We start from the raw sequence: 23,933 nt of genomic DNA on the forward strand, positions 1-23,933 counted from the left end.
TGAAAAAGATTTTGACACCAAATTATTAAGAATAAAACTTTACATCAGCTGATACCATAAAAAGTCTACAAATGTGTTGCAGAATGAGCTTGGACTCTTTTTACTAAAGCTTATGCCATTATTATTACTGCTAAAATAAATATTCACTGTCATTTCTACTATTACTCAATAGATAACCATCAGAAGTCCATTGGTGTACAACTTGTGAAGCCTCGGTAGTTGTAGCGTGTCTGACACAGCTGGTCATTGTGATGAAGAAAATGTGATAAAAAAATAGCATTTTTGCACAGCGAAACTAAGCTCATGGTGGTTTGTAAACGGGTTTTCTATTGGCTCAGCACAGCCAAATGACTGTTTTCTTTCGTTTAAGTGCAGATATGATAGGCTAATTAGTTAACTATTCACTAATCAGAAACGCTTTGTACAAAGCATTGCACTACGCGACTATTGGCCATATGCAATATTCCGTACTACGTGGCTCGTGGTGGCGAAAAAGTTAAAATGAAGAAACCGACTCTACCTTTTATCACCATGGTTATCTCCCCATCAGACAAATCCTCATCGGTGCTGAGCACCACCTCATCCTGAGCATGTCTTGTGCTCACACGAACCTTAGCCAGTACAGATATTTTCTACTAAGCCTACTAAGCCTACTAAAGCTACACCGCACAACGTGGCTCACAATGAGTTGAGAATACGCAATTTTTTCTAAGCGTGTTAAAATAAAACTGCATTAATAATGTATTTTAAGAACACAAGTAGACAAGCTGAAGTTTCATCGTGGCTACATTGAAAATAATATAACACAATTAATGGATGCGCTGTTTGTTTGAATGCATCAAGAGAAGAGCAAACACACCTGGTCAAAGGCCCCAAAGCTGATGAGGCCAGGATAAGACAGACTCCAAGGAACTCCATGGAATGCACTCAGTATAAGATTAAGAGTGAATGTAGCCGTCATAGAGGCAAACAACTGTAATAAATAAGGAGGGATCTGTGAATTACGTGGCACTGAAGCTATTATTTTGATGAAAACAAAAAGAGTCAAGGAGAAAAAATAAATAGCCTCATCCATAGATTATATATGAATTTGCCATTTAGGGTACGGTTACTACTTGAACTATTCAGCTATTTTCAGTAGCAGACAACTCCACTGTGAATGTTCAGTCCATAAGAATATTTTCGAGTCACATATTCAGAAGCCCTCAGGCTATGATAGCCGCACTTTGCGCTAGCTGCTGGTCCACATAACAAGCCAACTAGATTTATAGTAATAGAACTGCATTTAATGGTTCAGGAAGCAGTGAGTATGCCACTCATTGAGATACACCGTCAATAGGCATACAACTGTGAGCTACCACCGCTCTCCGTTACGACGCAACACAATGTTATGTTCGCTCTCACAGCTTTTATTATTAAGCTTACTCAAATTATTCATTGGCAATGTGCCAGGCTAATAGCAAGTGGCAAGCAACTCTCATTACCTCTCATTGTTTATAAACTGATTTTAATACCCGGGCAATGACGGGTAGCACAGCTGATACAACTGTTAGCTAGCACAGCTATACCGTATATTCATAGACATAAATTATCGTGGTCAAAAATGAACTTACAATTCTCCAAGTCAAAGCTTGGTTCCAAAAACTTGCACCTTCTTCCAAACTAAATAGAACTCCACCAACTGGAGCTCCGAAAGCAGCAGCGACACCAGCGGCAGCACCACCGGAAACAAAATCTCTCTTTTCATGGTCTGACCGAAAGTACTCTAGCACCTAAAGAGCAGGTATTGAGAAATAGATGTCTTCCATGTGATATAATTGTAAGTAGGTCACAACCTGTACGTAGCATATATAGTCTCAAACATGATGAATAGGTAGTCAGGCCTACCGTTAACAGCATTCTATGCTTTGAAATGTGTGGACTGTAGAATATTATAAATATATAGAGTGCTGGAATGGGTTAATTGTACTTGTGTTTTTTCAGCTTGATGTTCTTCTCAGGAGTCACTGCAGTTCTGTTTCGTGCTTCTGCAGTCTTTAAGTAATGGGTGGTAAAAGAAGAGTGCAGAAGCACGAAACAGAACTGTAGTTACTCTAGAGAAGAACACCATGCTGAAAAACATAAGTACAATTAACCTATTCCAGCAATCTAGTTATTTATCAGAATCCAACATAGATACAAGCGAATGGGTGTTGATATGCATGCGGCCAACAGAGTCTACACATGGTTAGAATCCAAAAAAACTGAAAAAGGATAAAAATGGACTCTAGTTCGAGAGAGGGTTAAAAGGAGAGCTCAGCTGACACAACAAGGAAGGGCTTACAGCTTGCTCTAAGCTTAGTCTATTGATGAAAGATTCAATAGAAAACCGAAAAGCAATTAAAAGCAAAAGAAACAAGTATTAACGTTTTTTTTCCTCTTCGAGTCATGATTAAGTGGTATAACACCATCCGTATATAACACCATCCGTATATAACACCATCCGTATATAACACCATCCGTATATAACAACCTCCGTATATAACACCATCCGTATATAACACCATCCGTATATAACACCATCCGTATATAACAACCTCCGTATATAACAACCTCCGTATATAACAACCTCCGTATATAACAACCTCTGTATATAACAACCTCCGTATATAACAACCTCCGTATATAACACCATCCGTATATAACACCATCCGTATATAACACCATCCGTATATAACAACCTCCGTATATAACACCATCCGTATATAACACCATCCGTATATAACACCATCCGTATATAACACCATCCGTATATAACACCATCCGTATATAACACCATCCGTATATAACACCATCCGTATATAACAACCTCCGTATATAACAACCTCCGTATATAACAACCTCCGTATATAACAACCTCCGTATATAACAACCTCCGTATATAACAACCTCCGTATATAACACCATCCGTATATAACACCATCCGTATATAACACCATCCGTATATAACAACCTCCGTATATAACAACCTCCGTATATAACAACCTCCGTATATAACACCATCCGTATATAACACCATCCGTATATAACACCATCCGTATATAACACCATCCGTATATAACACCATCCGTATATAACAACCTCCGTATATAACAACCTCCGTATATAACAACCTCCGTATATAACACCATCCGTATATAACACCATCCGTATATAACACCATCCGTATATAACACCATCCGTATATAACAACCTCCGTATATAACACCATCCGTATATAACACCATCCGTATATAACACCATCCGTATATAACACCATCCGTATATAACACCATCCGTATATAACACCATCCGTATATAACACCATCCGTATATAACACCATCCTTATATAACACCATCCGTATATAACACCATCCGTATATAACACCATCCGTATATAACACCATCCGTATATAACACCATCCATATAAATCACCATCAGTATATAGCACCATCCAAATATAACACCGTCCGTATATAACACCATCCGTATATAACACCATCCGTATATAACACCATCCGTATATAACACCATCCGTATATAACACCATCCGTATATAACAACCTCCGTATATAACACCATCCGTATATAACACCATCCGTATATAACACCATCCGTATATAACACCATCCGTATATAACACCATCCGTATATAACACCATCCGTATATAACACCATCCGTATATAACACCATCCTTATATAACACCATCCGTATATAACACCATCCGTATATAACACCATCCGTATATAACACCATCCTTATATAACACCATCCGTATATAACACCATCCGTATATAACACCATCCGTATATAACACCATCCGTATATAACACCATCCATATAAATCACCATCAGTATATAGCACCATCCAAATATAACACCGTCCGTATATAACACCATCCGTATATAACACCATCCGTATATAACACCATCCGTATATAACACCATCCGTATATAACACCATCCATATAAATCACCATCAGTATATAGCACCATCCAAATATAACACCGTCCATATATAACACCATCCGTATATAACACCATCCGTATTTAACACCATCCGTATATAACACCATCCACATAAATCACCATCAGTATATAGCACCATCCAAATATAACACCGTCCATATATAACACCATCCGTATATAATACCATCCGTATATAACACCATCCATATAAATCACCATCAGTATATAGCACCATCCAAATATAACACCGTCCATATATAACACCATCCGTATATAACACCATCCGTATATAACACCATCCGTATATAGCACCATCCATATAAATCACCATCAGTATATAGCACCATCCAAATATAACACCGTCCATATATAACACCATCCGTATATAACACCATCCGTATATAACACCGTCCATATATAACACCATCCGTATATAACACCATCCGTATTTAACACCATCCGTATATAACACCATCCATATAAATCACCATCAGTATATAGCACCATCCAAATATAACACCGTCCATATATAACACCATCCGTATATAACACCATCCGTATATAACACCATCCACATATAACACCATCTGTATATAACACCATCCGTATCTAACACCATCCGTATCTAACACCATCCGTATATAATACCATCTGTATATAACACCATCCGTATATAACATAATCCGTATATAACACCATCCATATATAACACCATCCGTATATAACACCATCCATATATAACACCATCCGTATATAACACCATTCGTATATAACATAATCCGTATATAACACCATCCATATATAACACCATCCGTATATAACACCATCCGTATATAATACCATCCGTATATAACACCATCCATATATAACACCATCCGTATATAATACCATCCGTATATAACATCATCCTTATATAACACCATCCGTATATAACACCATCCGTATATAACATAATCCGTATATAACACCATCCATATATAACACCATCCGTATATAACATAATCCGTATATAACACCATCCATATATAACACCATCCATATATAACACCATCCGTATATAATACCATCCGTATATAACACCGTCCATATATAACACCATCCGTATATAACACCATCCATATATAACACCATCCATATATAACACCATCCGTATATAATACCATCCGTATACAGACGGTTCCCAACCTACGAACGAGTTACGTTCCGAACGATTGTTCGTAAGGTGAATTTGTTCGTAAGTTGCTTCAGTGCTATATTAGTAGGGTAACCAATAAAGTAAAGGCCGGCAAATTCCTTTACAATACGTACAGTAAAAATAAAAAAGTTCTTTGCGCACTGGAGATACGTTCACGCACTTATGCGCTGCAACGAACTGGGCAGAGAAAGGTGGATGCTGGATTGGGCTTCTGAGTAGTGCCTATTTCCGCCGCTAATACGTCGGTAATACCGTCGGTATTAGCGGCGGACATACGCGCAGACCTGTTCGTATGTACGGGTTGTTCGTAACTCGAATGTTCGAAAGTAGGGAACCGTCTGTATAACACCATCCATATATAACACCATCCGTATATAACACCATCCGTATATAACACCATCCGTATATAACACCATCCGTATCTAACACCATCCGTATATAACACCATCCTTATATAGCACCATCCGTATATAACACCATCCGTATATAACACCATCCGTATATAACACCATCTATATATAACACCATCCTTATATAACACCATCCTTATATAACACCATCCGTATATAACATAATCCGTATATAACACCATCCGTATATAACACCATCCATATATAACACCATCCTTATATAGCACCATCCGTATATAAAATAATCCGTATATAACACCATCCATATAAATCACCATCAGTATATAACATAATCCGTATATAACACCATCCGTATATAACACCATCCATATAAATCACCATAAGTATATAACACCATCCAATTATAACACCGTTCATATATAACACCATCCATATATAACACCATCCATATATAACGCTTTCCATATATAACACCTTCCATATATAACACCATCCATATATAACGCTTTCCATATATAACACCATCCATATATAACACCTTCCATATATAACACCATCCATATATAACACCATCCATATTTAACACCATCCATATATAACACCATCCATATATAACACCATCCATATTTAACACCATCCATATATAACACCATCCATATATAACGCCTTCCATATATAATACCATCCATATACAACACCTTCCATATACTGGTTTATACGTAAGAGATGAAGGAGCTTACACCCAGGTCAAAGTTAAAAGTGGCAGACTTCCCTTGAGAGATTCCAGCAGCTATGACAGCGCCAGAGTGAATCATAGGCCCTTCCTACAATGAGTCACTTTTATCAAAACAAACAAAAGCTAAAGAGTGGAAACTGAAGGGAAGTGTGAAGAGCTCCTCTGTACAGAGGGATAGGCTTGCACATGAATTGAACTTACAGCCGTCCATCGATCGATTAAACAACATCCTGGCTCAACCAGAATTGGCATGCATGATCAACCACATGACCCAGTAATTGCAAAGGCATGTTCTACTACGCTTGAGACATAGCAAATACCAAGTTTCCATACACTGATAATGTAGGGTAGCGACACACCCCACCCCTACATAAGCAGCAGTGTGGCTCTCATTTTAACATTCTCAATGCCATCTTTGTGCCATTTGAATGGCCTCATCAACCAATGGCGACACACTTGTGCGTGCGCATAGATCTTGCTTGACTTTGACATAAGACATCACATAGCCATCGCTCTACCATAGAAACACCATAGCAGATGGTGGAAACACCATCTGCTTGTCGACCCAGCATAGCGCTTCGGCACTAGCGCAACTAGGTGTTGCTACAGTATCGGTGTATGGAAACTTGGTAAAACAAACTGGTGCATCTACACAGCATGAGTGCAACTAACGTTGATACAATATACTGAGCTTGACTGGCAACAGCATCTTCTCCACTTGATAATGTTAGTTCCTCTGTAGCACCAAAACTAAAACCTGACAAAAAGAACTAGAGGTCTACTTAAAAAAAACTCTTAAACTCTAAACACTAAAAACACTATGGCATTATAAGTCGCTTTTAGGACAAGAAAAGGCTAAAAGATCTCCATTTTTCTGGATATCAAAATACTGTAAACAAATATATAAGATGGACACACATGATGGCTTCATATAGCTAATGGATGTGAATATGCTGTGACAAGAGGTGCTATATAAGGAATAAAATGGATACCTTGCCAACTGCCAAGCCTCCAACGACAGAGAACATAACTCCAACAGCCTTGGCTATTAGAGTCTTTATCCTCACCACCTCAGGAATTAACACTCCATTGAGATAACATTTTATTTGCGGAATACCGCTGCCGGCAGCACATGGCTATAAAACCAAAATGAAAGATGAGGATTATCAGTTTGAATATGATTAGAAGTGTATGTAGTTTGATGCAAACTTTGATATTAACTAATATTTGCTTTGGCGTTCATTTAATTTTGAACTACATGTATAGCGCAGCCAGCAGATAAAATGTGTAGTTGTTAACATTCCAACAGCCGTTAACAATAATAAATCAAAGTTTGACTGTGTATGCCTCAATAATGAAATGATCTTAAAACTTGACAAAACAAAAGCATGATGCACCTTAGCCTGTCTTGACAAGCTGTTGTTTTTGCGTAGTTGTCCCCCCGTCGAGCGGCGAGCAACAACAGCTTGTCACAAGACATACTGCACCTGATGCATCAGCTGCACTTATAGGGAGTTGTTCTCTTCCGTCTACGCGGCTTGGCCGCGATGTTATGTCGGTCGCTCCATTGGTAATAATAACGGATTTCACGCAAAAATTTATGTAGAAAAAAAACAAGATTACAACGTTTAACCAAAGACCAGTTTCTGTGATAAACTTTAGTAAAATTTAAGAACAAAATAAACTCAAAATAAAATCCATAAGAGCAAATAAAACTGACTGATACAAAAATAGAAATAAAACTTACTGAGCGCACAACTAAAGACATGTTTAGTCGCTGTTGTTGCCTAAGTTCTCAAATTCTAATAAAGTTTACTGCAGAGAGGGGTCGCCAGTTAAACGTTCTTATCTTAATTTTTCTACATAAATTTTTGCGTGAAATCCGTTATGATTACCAATGGAGCGACCGGAATAACATCGCAGCCGAGCCGCGTAGACGGAAGAGAACAACTCCTTATAAGTGCAGCTGATGCATCAGGTGCAGTACGTCTTGTGACAAGCTGTTGTTGCTCGCCGCTCGACGGGGGGACAACTACGCAAAAACAACAGCTTGTCAAGACAGGCTAGATGCACCTATGAGCTTTAAAGAGCTTCCAATAGGTACATGTCTGAATTAACAATCTGTCTGCATTAGCCATATGTTACGAAATAGCTAGATGTGCTACAACATTGTATTGGTAATAGCCATAACATGTTGCATAAAAAGCATGAACAGCATGTGCACAACCAATAATAAAACGAAAATTTTATGAAAATTTTACAAACTTTATAGAATAAGCTATTTTATACTTCAATATACGTCAGCACCAAATATAAATTTGCCCTCTTTGATCTACCCTTTATGTTGCGATGGTGTGCTCGAATGTCCTCACTACACATTTTCGCTATTCATACGTAATACTTCACATTTGCATATATCGCTTAAAGTTGAAAAAATGAGTCATTTTCATGCATACCTATAGTGAAGCTTAAATGGGACATTCTACACGTACTGTTTTTGTAATATTTGAGTATTATGGTAAACAGAAAAAACAATATTAAACTTAGCAGACTTCCGCACTGTTGTAATGAAATGATATTGCTCATACCGATAGACAGTAGCACAAAGTAGACTTGACTTCCTGAGCAAGAAATACTTAAAAATTTAGGTTCTATATCAATACACCCGTCATTGTATCTGTTATCATCACAAATATTAGGCTATCTTAAACGTAGTTTTTTGAAGTCTTGGTAAAAAAATAGTAACGCGATAGTAATGTTCACATGTTCTTTGTTCACACTATGACGATGTTTTTTATTTAGCCGATTGAATAATCGACTCCATAACTATAACGATATTGAATCACATTTGTGTTTGACCTACGCTATGGCTTGTGCCCAAGTGTGCTGAAGGAACAAAACATGTTCCACTAGGAAATTCCCTTTGAGTACAACAAAGTTATCCATCCTATAGTCATTCTCGCAAAATGCATAGACTTTGAAACCCGCGTGATGTGACATGACCAAACATTCCAGCAAGATTACTACACGCATAGAAAAGCAACCATGATAAAAGCCTCTTATTGCCACTCACCGAAACAAAAACAACAAGGCAAGCAGCGATGAGCACTCCGGCAGCATTGAGTGCACAAAACAGCAAAAGTGGCACTATTAGACAGTCATTCTCCACCTGTACACACCTGTCAATATCTGAGACGGGCTGTCAAGGAATGAATAAACTCTACATACAATAACTCATAGCATCACCAAGGATAGAATTGTGACAATATTTTCATAGCTCTCACTGCAGCTTTTGATAACAAATCCCATCAAAAGTGTTTATTAGAACTTCCTGCTCTGGATGCATACAAAGTCCCTATCTGCAACTGACTATCATAATATGCTGACTGTTAGATGCACATGCTGACACTGGTATTTGTGGCATGGTTAATAGAGACAAAACTTTACACTGTCACTATGTTTCAATTGTGTGGATGGTGTAGATTAGGAGTTGTGTGCACATTGAGTTACTGTGTGATAAGTGTTTCAATGGCCATTTGCATGTCGCTGTTTAATGCTGGCTCTTTGTTAAAAAAGATAAGGAATTCCGCGCAAGAGATTATAGTGGCACACTCCTGTCTAATCAAATCAAAATAGGAACCACTGAAGTGTGGAAAATGCTTAAAATTTAATTTCTATTTAATAATATCTTCCGCAAGCATGAAACAATCGATAAAAACTTCTGTGTAACAAAATACACTTAACTTGAGAGTTTTTATTATTTCCATCTAGCGGATAACGGAAACTTGCAGATCAACTACATTATGTAGAAATAGCGATTTTCCTTGTATTATCTAGTGAAATATTTGTATACTTTTTCAATTCACTGTCTAAAGTTACAGGGAATCTGGCTAATGAAATGATGGATTTCACATAAATCCAAATAACTCGTGCTTTGGTAAAAACTGTTGCCAATAAATCATCAATTGGAGGTTTGCCAACACATCAACAATGCCACTACTATTAATTATTTTAACATCCTTGTACCCAAGGCTAGATTACCAGTGCAAACACATACATGTTAATGCAGCATATAAAACAAGTGTACATCATTGTCATGATAAAGGAGACGCATAAAGGATTGTTTAAGGGCATGACAACTAGCACAGCAGTGAGAGAATATCATCTCAGATAAAAGGATACAGATTTTGATGAGCATATACTTTTGTGAGCAGAGTTCTTCAATGACGATATCTATGATACCCGCCACTGCTCCAGTCAGCACTCCGATAAGGAACATAACTCCCCATCTCGCTACCTGCTGCTTCAGAATGTGCTACAAAGCGCAGTGATGTGAATTTACGCAGTTGTCAATAATATTTTCTCAAATTGTCAAAAAGCATGCTCGCCCCAAAAGAAAAACCTTCCTGTGCCAATCAATTATCGTATATTTGTAAAGGCTAGTTCACATAAATGTATTGCCTGGCAACAGGTGGTGATGCGTACAACTCTATATGATGTAAACTGACTGCAACCCAGGGATGACCAGCAAAGATAAACCATGCCTAAGACATGCCTTACAGATATGTCTTAAGACCATATGCTATAAACAGATTTGCTGCCGCAGAAACACTCGGATATAAAAAGGCTGCTTTGCGCCAAGCAAAGCAGCCTTTTTATATCTGAGTGTTTTTAACCAGCGAATAGTTTTTATATCTAAAAATTATTCGCTAGTGTGATTTACGTCAGTAGTCTTCATTTTGCTACAGCTAAAAGCATTGTGAGAAGAAGAGAGTAGTTGTGTTCTTCTCTGCTACTACTCCAATTCTGCCATAACAAATTAGCCAATCAACATTCAAAGCTGAGTTACACTCAAATTTTAGACGAATATCGGTATCGCTCGCCAATCAGAGAAAATCATGGTATACATTACCTTCAGGATTTAGGAGTGTTCCAGTCACCCTATCAGGTCTGATTGACATAAAAACCTCACAAGCATTAGGCGGCATTTAAGATACTAAAGGAGTTTTTACAGAAGCGAATGTTCTTATATTTTGCAGTTATCTAAAAAACCTGGAGTTTTTTTTACTGAAAACTACCTTGTTTTTCACTGAAAAACCTAGCTTTGTCAACATGTCTATCATAAAATAAAGGTGTAACATATCAGCAAAGTTTGAAAGCTGTAAAAAATTTATAGGAATTTAAGCAATACATCGTTCACATCACGTTCACATCACGTTCACATCACGTTCACATCACGTTCACATCACGTTCACATCACGTTCACATCACGTTCACATCACGTTCACATCACGTTCACATCACGAAGGTTGAATTACCCGACCTATGTCAGTAAATATTGATCTAAGTAAAAATTTTTGTCATTGCAAACATACAGCAAAGCCAATTAAACTCGGAGTACAACGTGAAAGATTAGAGGTCAAACTTTATTATGATTTGTATGTATATTACAGACAAATCATATACAGTTAGTTATTCGCTTCATGTAAACGCTGAATAAGCACGCTTGTCTTACGATTTCATCATAATATAAGTGGCTGAGAGTAGACGGAAAATTTAATCATGCATGTATTCACTGAACAAGAATTTAATTTGACAAAAGTTGGTCAAACCTAAATATTTTTATGCTGAGTCAGACACCAGCCAGACTCAGTTTTTATATAACTATGACGTCTTTCCATAACTATAAGGGGAATTCTATCCTGATTAGTTGGCGCATCAATAACAAAGCATTTTTAATTCTTGACTCAGTTTAATTCTATTAAAATATGTTGTTAGAATTAAAATTCTGTTTGATTTTTTTATCTTATATATATTGTTTATTTGTTTGGATATTACTAGAATGACAAACAGAAGTTTGTTATTCAAAAATTCAAGTTGTATTGTTCACCCAGGCAATGCCAGGTATGTCTGCTTATTAAAATATTAAAGGATATTGAAGACTTGATTCGCGTAAAAAGATCAACTAAAATTTGAGAATGTAAGTAAGTTATTTAATACAGTATTAGTTGCTTAAAGATGTAAGAAACTTTGGGTTTGTGTCTTTAGTAACTTAGAGAAGGAAATACAGCAGTGACCAACACGCATTGAAACGAATGACTATATTGGCGTCGGTTTAAACATGGTGACATTGTAAAGTAGACAACTTTTAAATACGGGGGCCTCACAGAGTGAACAGTCTAAAGTAAAACATGTCATCATTCTTCTTAGAACAGTAGTTAAAAAGTGCAACATTGGCCAGCCACCATTGCAAAATGAAAATCAAATTTTTCAAATGAGGCATTTGAAAACTTATTCTTCAACTTTATGCAGCCTTTTATTTATATAGTTGTCAAGTAACTTGATTAGTTAACTTAGCCTCATTTCCATAAAAGGCTGGCAGTGGCACACTGTCGCAGCCCTTAGTTAGTATGAATCTTTCAGGGAAAAACAATGCAAAACCGAGTCCTAATTAGGTGATAGCTACACACTGAGGAAACAGCCTACAGGTAGTGCAGTCATCTCCAACGACTACACACGATGACACAACTCCCGACGTGTTGCATTGGCCAATAGATGGATCAATGAGAAAGGGGTCTCAGTCAGAAAAAGCCAGTGACAAACTTACTGAAATTTCATTATTATTATTTATTGAAGAACCTTTAGTGAATTATAGATTCATTTATTATAGTATTATTATATTATTATTACTATCGAGATTTTGTGATAGGAAGTGTTTCTGCTACTACTGAACTGCTACATTTTTCGTCAAGAAAAAAGCTAATGGTAAAATTATCAAACTACAAAGGTAAGAATTCGGGTTCATGAAGTGAACCAAACAAGAGAATGAACTTCAATTTATAATATAAACATTCAGCTAAAGAATTATGCAGATATAAATTGTGAACGGATCTGATTTACACCCGAAGCCTTATACGTATATGTAATAATATATTTGCCAATAAATAGCTGTTTGTGCGAGACACTATCATCAACAGTCAAAAGAACGTATCAGATATAATAACTAAATAAATATAATATAGAATCAGAACTCTGTCTCATGGGAATCAACTCTTTCGGCTGATGATCACAGATGAGCCAGCTTTTACTGTGCCACCATGTTCATCAGTAAAAGACATGTTGTACATCCATTGATGATCACGATATCGATAATCGATCGAAATTATGTTTGTCAGCGTGTGTAGCTATGTACTAAGACAATGTTCAGAAGCACAACATAAATCAAAGGAATGCAGATGAGCAGAAGTAAAAATACATACTGAGAAACCTTTAGGTGCTTCCTCTTTTAAGAAGATCTCATTCTCACAAGGATCATAGTCTAGACTCTACAACAAAACAAGGATCATAGTCTAGACTCTACAACAAAACCGACTGACAGTCACACATGCGCAGATCACGCAAGTAGCTAAATGTTCTTTATCACTAGACAGACACAAAACCAGAAAAAACTGCAGAATAAGCTGGTTTCTCCATCATTATTAAATGCTGGTAAGCATAGGTCTAAGTTCAGTGATGGAGTATGTAGAATTTTTTTAGCATTTTTGTCAGGAGAAAATAACTTAACCTTTTTCACTATGCAATGATGTTTTTCAATGCCATATCTCGATCAAAGATGCCAGCATATACGCATTAGAAGTGATTAACTAGCTGATAACATGGTGTGCAATACCCGTGTTTACAAGCATCCTGAGTAATAATTCCTTCACAAATGTGAACACATCTTTGACATTCCTATTGTGAGACTTTTCAAGGAACTAAATATCAAAGTGGACCCTGATGGAGCTTATGGCATCATAGCCATAGTAGTAGCACTAGCAGTAGAAGGTGCTTGAAGACATAGAGTAAACACAATTTTCATCTATGCACACATACAATGATCTACTAAACCATAGTATAAAAAGCCTTGAACTTATCATAGGCCCAGACAACTATGACAAACATGAACTTGAAATCGAAGGCTACTTCCTGCATGCAGATACTAAAAATAAGATTAAACTGATTGGTTGCTGTGAGCAGTTATCTGATTCCACAAATCATCCACCTATTAGTAAAGGGTGGTAAGACAGCAATAAAGTGAGATTTAGCATTAAAATACACATGTATATTGCAGTAGCAATATACATGTATATTGCTACTGCAATATACATGTATATTGCAATATACATGTATATTGCTCCTGCAATATACATGTATATTGCTCCTGCAATATACATGTATATTGCAATATACATGTATATTGCTCCTGCAATATACATGTATATTGCTCCTGCAATACCTGTAAAGTTAGCAAAATTAAATGTTAGTTGAAGTTTTGTCTTTACTAGACACATGCTAAATCTCACATACCATTGCTACATTGCAAATTAGGCCTACATTGGTATTTTTGCAGGAACTTTTATTGCATGAGTATCAGCATCTCCAAATCACCTCGTGTGAGGGTGCCTTTAGAGACGGAATTCCTACCTTATATTTTACATTGAGCAGCATGTCTTCCTGTATCCTTGTATACTCTTTAGCGGCTGAGGTAGCTTCTGGATCCTCTATGTAGGTCTCTCGATGCTCATTTATTATGTTGGCATCATCTTCCATCGCCTGCAGATCGGCAGCGACCGTTCCATTCTGAAGAAACAGTATAAAACTATATACATCAAACTAGAAGAGATAAGTGTGTGCCAGCAAATATAACAACTCAATGGGTACTGAGAAGTTAGTCCGGCTTGGTTTGTGTAGCTGTGTTTTATGTTTTGATAACACTGCGGTGCAGACTATCAAGCAATTTATGAACAGAAAGGTGAATCCTCACACAATGTTAGCGCAATATATAATAGCGGTGAAGCAAGGCTAACTTACAAAAAAGTGTAAGGAAGTCTGTAATAATAAGCAAACATTTATGTTATTGATGCGTGGCTATCAAATTGAACAAACAAGATATCAGATCATGATAACAGCAAGGAGTCATTTTCTAAGGAATAGTATCATTCACAGGTGGATATCTGATGTAATCTAAAAAACCTTCAAAAACACTATATTATAAAAACTGTACGTAAAAAATATGGTGTGTCAATAAACAACCAAACGATTTAAAGTGTTGACTCAAATCATGATTTTGTCAAGACAAATCACAATTTATTTTATTTTTTCATAATTTTGCAAAATCATTGTTTCTTGACAAACAATCTTGTTTTGATGTGAGTAACAAATCTGTAAACACTCCACTGTCATGTATCAGCAAGTGTGATGGAGATAATTGAGTGCATGTGTAGTACAATGCTACAGAAGGATGTTAGAAGTTAGGAGCTATAAGTTTATTCAGTATGAACTTCAAAGCAGCATTAATTGTGAGGTAGCAACTGCAACTGGTACAGTTTTTCCTCACTACTCTGTTTAATAAATTACATTATGACAGCAAACTCTTTACTGCAATGGGCTCTGATGAAAGCATCAAAAAATATTCTCCACTTCTGGTTTTGTTCATACAAAACCGGCAAACTGGTATTTATGTTTTACATGATCAAAAGCATTGATCACACCGAGGAAAAATGTGCTTGAATATTTCATAGTGTCTTTTTATGTCTTTGGCTCTCATTCATACTCTATGTGAAACTGCTAGTAGCTCTACTCCACATACATGTAGTTTGCACATTATAATTTTATATGATAGTTTAATGCAAGAAATATAAATATTTGCCAAACTAACTATGTCACTAATACTGAAAAGTGGGTTCACCAACATTCTGATACATGTGCAATACACAGACAATTTGCATGAGCACAAATGAGAGAAAAAAATTCAATTTATCAAAAAATAATAAAAATTAACTAAATCGAAAAAACCAACATTCTTATTTTTTTCCAATTTTTTTCACCCAAAAAATCATGACTTTTTCAACCTTGAAAAAACAAGAACATGTAGAAGTACGAGATTGACCAAATTTAGTTCCACTACTAAAGACGTACATACAACTCTGATGACAGCACCAGCCGAAAGTGAACCTCTGCAACAGCTAACTAATTGGGGTTATTTTATTAAGCTTTATTCCACTGTATTTAAAGTAGACTTTGAGCTTGTTATAACTAAACTTCACTAAACTCTCTGCTTTACATATGACTATGATATGAACCACCTGTACTTGCATCATATATCAACAACTCTTTAGTTATCCAACATCGACGTAACATTTCTTATCTTAAGATTACAATACTCCATCTCCAGCTATCAGCATATTTAAGTTCAAGTTGAGCCGAGGTTTCTGTTGACCTCATTGAAACAGCATGTAACCCACATGTATGTAATCGTGCGACACCTCAATGAGATCCTTTATAAACTATCTACCTGTGAGACCGCATGAGGCCTGTAACGAGTGCTGCCAAACCGTGTAGCAAACCGTGGCAGATTGGTCCTGTAGTCGAGATCCGAGGGTTGACTTAAAAGTGGTGCCCGCTCTGTCTCCTCACTGGCCATAGTCCAAATGCGTGTCCAAATGTACAACTCGGCATGCGTGACTAAACTGTAAAACCCGCCTTTTACTTCACAGAATCTTTTATCTGCTTCTACAAAAACGCATATTGATTCAGAGATCTGGTTATAGAGACTTGATTTTAAACCTTACAAAATAGAAGCACGTAATTTTATCAATGCATTGTCAAACTTCGTCTTCCGATTACCTTGATTTACCAACTTTGTGTCATAAGGGTGAAATGAGCAATTACTTTGTTTTGACATACAAATTAAACCCTTACATATGCTGACCAAAGTATCACAAAACATTGCAGATTTGTATACCTCCTTCGGATAGTTTGGTTCTACAGTGCTAGAATAATAATGAACAATGTTTCATATCCACCATTTTTTATAAAAAAAATTATTGATAGCCAATTGCAAATGATAGAAGTTGTGGAAAAGGAAAAAGACATAGATCTCTTAGAATTTCAAATAAATAATAGAAAACTAAGTAGACATCGTTGAATGAATTCTTTAAAAAAGCTCTACAGCCATTTAATAGTTCCCGTGAGCAGGAAAATGAAACGAAAAAAGAAAGCTGAAAGCAATTAAAAGGAGAGGTCGGCTGTGGCCGTTAAAATAAATTTTAAAACAATCAACTATAAAAACAAAGATATAAATTAACTATATTAATTTATTTACTTTCAGAAAAGCCTAAACTAGACTAGCTCCGTATCTCTATTGCAACCTCTACCTACCCAACATCATTTTCTGTAATGCCAAGGCTAAACCACAATTCATATTTCTATATCCTAAAGATAATGTAACAATCAATATCTCATTTTATTGATCATTACTTATTAATATAGCTTCCTATGTACAATCTAGTTTTCCACATTTAGGTTATATAACCTAGATAGATATAACAAATTTCATCATATAAAACTATATATATAGTTTTATATGATGAAATTTGTGTTATTGCTACATGTACATGTAGTTACGTGAGGTATGTGACATTAATTTTTTAAGTTGAATGATGAGGCACATGAAAGACAACGTATTTTGATAGTAATCCTTACTGCAACACTGATTGTCGTGACATATGAAGCAAATACAAGAACATATTAATTTCGTATGTTGAGGTTTGACTGTACTAGCAGTAAATTTGGAAAACAGTTGTTTTAAGTGAAGTGAAGCCAATAAACTAAATTTAAGGCAAGTTATTTGAGTAAAACCATAAAAGGTCAAAGGATTTGAACCAATACTGAGCATTAAAGGTTGACTTGCAACAAAATTCACATTACAGTTATTTGGTATCAAAAGAGTCGCCATGTCTTACTCTGTTGTGTGGTAGGTGCCAAATATGTGGAAATGTGATTAAAAGCTCTTAAAAGCTCAAAAACAAAAAGCCGCCGTAGATTGGAATTTCTTGATTTCGATGAGGTATCCGCGGATTTTGGTTATTGTCTTGTCACGTGATGTTCTCGCATGAATTGAAAGGCCAATACAAAGCTCAATATCAAACTTATCGTAGCAATAGTTTATGACAAACACTTCGGGTTTTACCTAAGACTCCGTATCAAATATAGATGCTCGCTACTTTACAGTTTCAGCTTGGCCATTTCGTTCGACTATTCAACATACGTGTTACTACATGTCCGAGTTGCGATCATAAAAAATATCAAATTCTGAAGAGTTAGGACCCTGGCGTTTCGAGCCTGACGCTCTATCCGAAGAAGATCCTCAACAGAATCAAATCTCCCAGGAAGTAAGCACCGCCACTAGCCAGCTCTTATGTGCCAAACTAGCTAGTAGTAATAGTTTTAGCTTGAGAGTGATAGAACGAATATTATTATTATATACATGTATATGATTTTAATGATGATAATTATTGCTTCATATTGCGAAAAAATAATTACAGATTTTTCTCGAATGACAACATTAACAATTTTAATATTTAAATCTAGTGCTACACTGATATACTGTTGGATAACATCGACCTGATGTATTAGCTATGGTTGCATAGACATATCTGTTCATTTCTTTAGGAGCTAATACCACCGGCTACAAAGTGGTGTGTCTGCAAGCGCTGTCAAGACATGCCATCTCTTCCTGAATGTTTGTGCTGCCATGATGCTGAGTTTGCGCATCGTCTCCATGACCGCGGGGAGCATGAATGCCTGTGTATGCATCCTGGTGTGGACGAACTTGTGGCGCCTGCACCCCTTGAGTTGGGGTGGAATAATTACCTGCGATATCATAGTGAGTTGGATTTTTATTTAATGCCAATAACACCAAAGCTATGCTAATGTGTCATGCATTATCTACAATTCTTGTGTTACACATTTAATGCATCGGTTGAACACACATATTCTGAACTCGTGGAACACAAGGAGAATTGTTATATTTGGCTTGTACACTTCAAGAGAGAGAGTTAGAGAGAGAGAGAGGGAGTTTATTAGAGAGAGAGTAGAGAGTTTAGAGTTTATTAGTTTTATGATTTTATTATATAAAGATCGAGATTATTTTGATGATCAGCAATTATTGTTTTTCAATAATTGTTTTGGTAGATAATCTATTCCCATTTGGAGAGCCATCGCCAAATGCTCGGAAAAGGTTGTGTGCATACCGCGATCTTGTGTTTTGGTTTATGCCGCAAATCTTGTTTGCAAGTCTGCAAACTCTTCTTCATCATCCGTTGGTGGGAAAAGAACCCGAATCTTAGACACAAGCAGGCAGGTAGAGGCCGCCGCTCACCGCGACGAATTTGCGGCATAAGCCAAAACACAAGCTTGCGGTATGCACACAACCTTTGTAACAACATTCGTTGTAATGGACCTCACTCTCAGGCCGTGGGAAATTAGATCGGACTGGCATCGCTTGAAGCCTTCCAGCTCCATGGCGTTAGAGCTGGTGGTCTCCGTTGACTGCAAAGTAAAGAAAGTTACGACCAACAATCACTTTCACATTATTTGAATGAATTATTTAGCTAGATCAGCAACTTCATGTTTATGTATTGATAACTACTAAAAAATTTGGGTTTTTGTAAGGCTGTGAAGTAAAAACTGTCAAAGTTTCACCTTGACAAGATGGCTGCTGACTATTAAACCGCAGCTCTGCTCCATCATAGTGTAGGCCCCGTATAGTACGCAATGCCCCGGACTATCGCATTTACCGTCATCTGCCAAATCAAGCTCCCAATCGATTGCTGCCATCAATCCCCCGTTATGCAGGGTGTACTGCTCAGCAATACACTGTAAAATATTGTAAAACTTCATTATACAAGATTAATTTGTATCATTATCATTAGTCTAAGAATGTAGAATCCTCTTCCCCCTTTTTGTGCTATATTATGATGAAGAATTAGAATTTTAAATTATAATATACTTCGCTTGAAAAATGACATATTTTCATTTCAAGAAAAAAATGGTTTCTAAATGTCGTTATTCAATTAGTTTGCCAAGCTTTTACTCACATTTTCCAAGTTTATGGGTAAATATTAACACTCACACCATGTAAGTATTCTCTTTGTTGGTAGAGGCAAACGCTGTGGCTTGGTATCGCGATGTTCAGGAGTGACAGAAAACGGAGGCTCTGCGTAAGGCATCCGCCAGAAAAGAGTGATGCAGCTGCCAGCAGGGGGTTGATGACGTGAGCTCTGTTCACCCTGGCAGTTGTTTCCCAAGTGTACGATTGGTGACAGAAGGCACATGTAACCTTGAACTCTATCCATCCGCCTTCTCGCACCATCGTGAATGAGCAGAGAGGGCGCAGGCGTGGCAGTGAAATAGTCGCTGGAGTGCTGTCACACTTACTATTATTTTCTCCACTTTGAAGGAGGATTCGGGTCTGAAATCACAACACAATAGTTGACTTGCAATAAGATTTGTACAACATCATTTCCTGTTATTATATCATATTTGCTTGATCAGAAAAAGAATAAATTTATAGCCATGCAATCATGACACAGATTTTACAAAACCTTATCAGAATCCATGATATTGTAAACATAAAAATGTGAGTAATAACTCTATGGATATTCTTTATATTTTGTCAAGTTTGGTTAAGTTCAGCTCTATCTGACATGTAATTGGAGAACGTTTGACGCTGGCCAACATAGCGCTCAAACTCTTCCTAGCCTTCAGTGGTTGGCACAAACTCTTCATCATCTAATACTAATAATAATCATCTAATAATATTAATATGCTATTAACGATGATACCAAAAAATGACAATAACTATTTTGTATAACATATCTATAAGTGAGTGGGGATAAGAAATTTGGCGAAATTAATCGTGAAACTTACAACATTGCTTTATCAATTATAGATTAATATATTACGTTTTACAGATAGATATGCAGTATGAATTAGTTTTGTAATTATAATAAGAATAATACACGTAATTAAAAAGATAAAATACTAATAATATCATATTACAATTAAATGACATTAATATTGTAATATTAAATATAGATTAATACAGTAGTATTAGGAGAATACTAGAAAATAACCCGAGTTACTACTACTAATACAAGTGGTTCATAAAATAAATTACTCACGTGGGTTGGTGGCATGTGGAGTATGCAAACAGGTTAGAAAACATGTCGTCTTTGAAATGGCGAAAACAAAGGTAAGAGTAAGCAGGCGAATAAATAAAGTTTGTCACATCCAGCTTCACCCAGTTGCTCCACGCCCGGTGAAGGTCTGGTCTTTTCTCTGCGCTTGGCTAAGAAAAAAGGTGCTTCTCAGCTTGCCAGCTGCACAAACACGATGTGGCGCGTTAGAGATTATGACGAATTGAAATTAACAAGTTTAATACGAGAAAGCGTATCTGTTATTTGCGATAGATCAAACATGAACTGAAACTAACATTATCTGATCATGTGACTTACAATTCCCGCCATATGGCGCGAACAACTTCTACAGCATTTTTCGACCATCATAGCGGACTAAAAGGCTCATAATTTTTATCTGAGGATGATATGCAATCGTTCAAGCTAAGTTTAAAAAATTAAACATATTTTTATGCTATGTTTTGAGATATCAGTGCTCAAAGTTGCAGCATTACGATGCCGATAAAACAGACGCGTAAGAACAATAGACATGATTTTTATCGCAAGCGTGAAGTATATTTGTGAAAATAGTTCGACGAATAAGATGCATGAAAGTGTAAACATAAACCATCTCCCACACATACGTCACATTTTAGCCGTTTTGAAAAACGAATCCAAACTAGGGCGGTCTCGTGTCGCTGTGATTTTCTGTTCGTTTTTGAGCTTTTAAGAGCTTTTAATCACATTCCCACATATTTGGCACCTACTACACAACAGAGTAAGACATGGCGAATCTTTTGATACCAAATAACTGTAATGTGAATTTTGTTGCAAGTCAACCTTTAAGTATGCATGGTGACAAATAAGTTAGAGAGTAGCATAGCTGTTGGTAGAATATTTGCCAATTATTAGATTTATTAATCTTATAGTCAAGTCATTTAGTGCCATATCTAGCCTATAGCAGTGAGATAATGCATACTGAAACCAATACTAATAATTTTACAAAGGCAAGGATCTTTAAAAGCAGCACACAAAAAAACCTTTAAAAGTAAAATTTCAAACAAGCATGATAAAATGTCTTGAAAATCGTAAAAAGTGGCATTTGCATTCTACAAAATAGAATTGTATTTGCACGGTATCCACAGAAGGGACACAATAAAAATCGTTACGACCTCAAAGAGATTAACAGTATCTTCCATAATTATACTGATTTTAGAGTCGTTATTGAGTCAAATTTTAACAGGAAGCCTATTTAAACATAGTTGCTCACAGCTTTGGTAACCATGTTCGCCTTAAAAACTCACCTGATGAATGTACTGGTGAGTAACAATGGCTGCTTTAGATGATTATCTCTGATAGCAGATTAATAAATTCAATAATTACCTTTAGAATAATTTCAGAGAAAAAGCTGAAAAAATATATCAGCAGACAAGGTGGAGCTCTCAATCTTTAAGAGCAAGTTAAATTTTAGATGGTTGCCTAGCAGTGTTCTGATTTCGTATTGCAACACTGATATAATTAGAACATGAAATGAACTTTTCATACTCATTTTTGAACTTATGAATATGGATCAATTACTGCAAATTTTTTACTGTTTATGACACCGCCTATGTTATTGGAACTCATATTGCTATAGCATGTATAGTTTGGATATCTTTTAGATTTGAAAGCCTTGCTTGTAGCCGACCTAAACACTGCTTCTTTGCTTTTACCTGGCAGCTTATTGAGGTTTGAACATCTAGTGTCTGCATAAACGGTGGATGTTCTATATAGTTTTCTAAAAAAATAATTAGAATGATGTTGAGGAAGCCTTAGATCTAGCATGTAAGGTATGTCTCAACTTGAAGGCACATACAAACTCAGCAAACCAATTAACTAGCAACTGCTTGAAATTGGTCTCAAAGCTGGAGTTCCAAAAGTCAACCTTGCTTTGTAGTAATAAAAAGGCAGTCTCATTACGAGCACGGTTAACTGGAAGTATCAATGTATTAGCCCTTTTACAGCAAAATCTGGTTTTGCAGTACAAGGTTCTTGCACTACATTTCAATTTCAATGTATATTATTCAATACTGTGAGCTTTCAATTGCATTTACTGTAAGTATTATGTAATACCTTCGCACAGTACATAGTTCACGGTTTCACATTTTTCGATGGTAATTATTTTACATTGCCTTATTCTGAGTGTTTTTCAAATTACCAGTAGTTGTGTAGCTCTACTCAAAATACCAAAACTAAGCAAACCAACATTTTTGGCAGGTTACATAAGCAAATGATGAACTACTACTAAGGAAGAGGATACGTCATAGTTGTACCAAAAGGGATTGCTGTCGATGAGATAATATAAAATGAATCTTAAAATCAACCATTCGCGTAATTCCATCAATTATTTTAGTAGCAATAACACGCTGATATTGGTCAGAAACCTACAGTATCGTTTTTCACTCTTTCCAAATTTGGTAAACAACTGAACTCGATAAGGGTGACTATTTAACCAAATCAGACTATACTTACACCACTAACGAGATTAGATGAAAGTTCTCGATTTTTATAGGAAGGCAGCAATAAAGTGTATGAAGAAAATAAATCAAAATCGTATCTTGGAACGCGATTATCGTTTGTAGCTTCCCACAACAGGCGCACG

The 23,933-nt window shown here is 36.4% G+C and overlaps 1 protein-coding gene across 2 annotated transcripts in view; it reads right to left on the bottom strand.

Annotated features, from left to right (window-relative positions):
• LOC137391815 (H(+)/Cl(-) exchange transporter 7-like) overlaps positions 1-23,933 on the bottom strand; it is a 35,620-nt gene extending 11,687 nt beyond the window's left edge. For both annotated transcript variants that reach the window (XM_068078351.1, XM_068078350.1), the window contains exons 1-10: positions 23,804-23,933; positions 16,627-16,844; positions 14,757-14,912; positions 13,553-13,618; positions 10,476-10,608; positions 9,367-9,482; positions 7,286-7,429; positions 6,298-6,381; positions 1,614-1,772; positions 860-973 (exon numbers count right to left, since the gene is read on the bottom strand). In XM_068078351.1, the coding sequence (XP_067934452.1) occupies positions 860-973; positions 1,614-1,772; positions 6,298-6,381; positions 7,286-7,429; positions 9,367-9,482; positions 10,476-10,608; positions 13,553-13,618; positions 14,757-14,912; positions 16,627-16,755 (1,101 nt within the window). In that variant the 5' untranslated portion in view covers positions 16,756-16,844; positions 23,804-23,933. The remainder of the gene's footprint in view (positions 1-859; positions 974-1,613; positions 1,773-6,297; positions 6,382-7,285; positions 7,430-9,366; positions 9,483-10,475; positions 10,609-13,552; positions 13,619-14,756; positions 14,913-16,626; positions 16,845-23,803) is intronic.

The sequence above is a fragment of the Watersipora subatra genome, chromosome 3, assembly GCF_963576615.1.
Source record: "Watersipora subatra chromosome 3, tzWatSuba1.1, whole genome shotgun sequence".
NCBI classification, from domain to species: Eukaryota; Metazoa; Bryozoa; class Gymnolaemata; order Cheilostomatida; family Watersiporidae; genus Watersipora; species Watersipora subatra.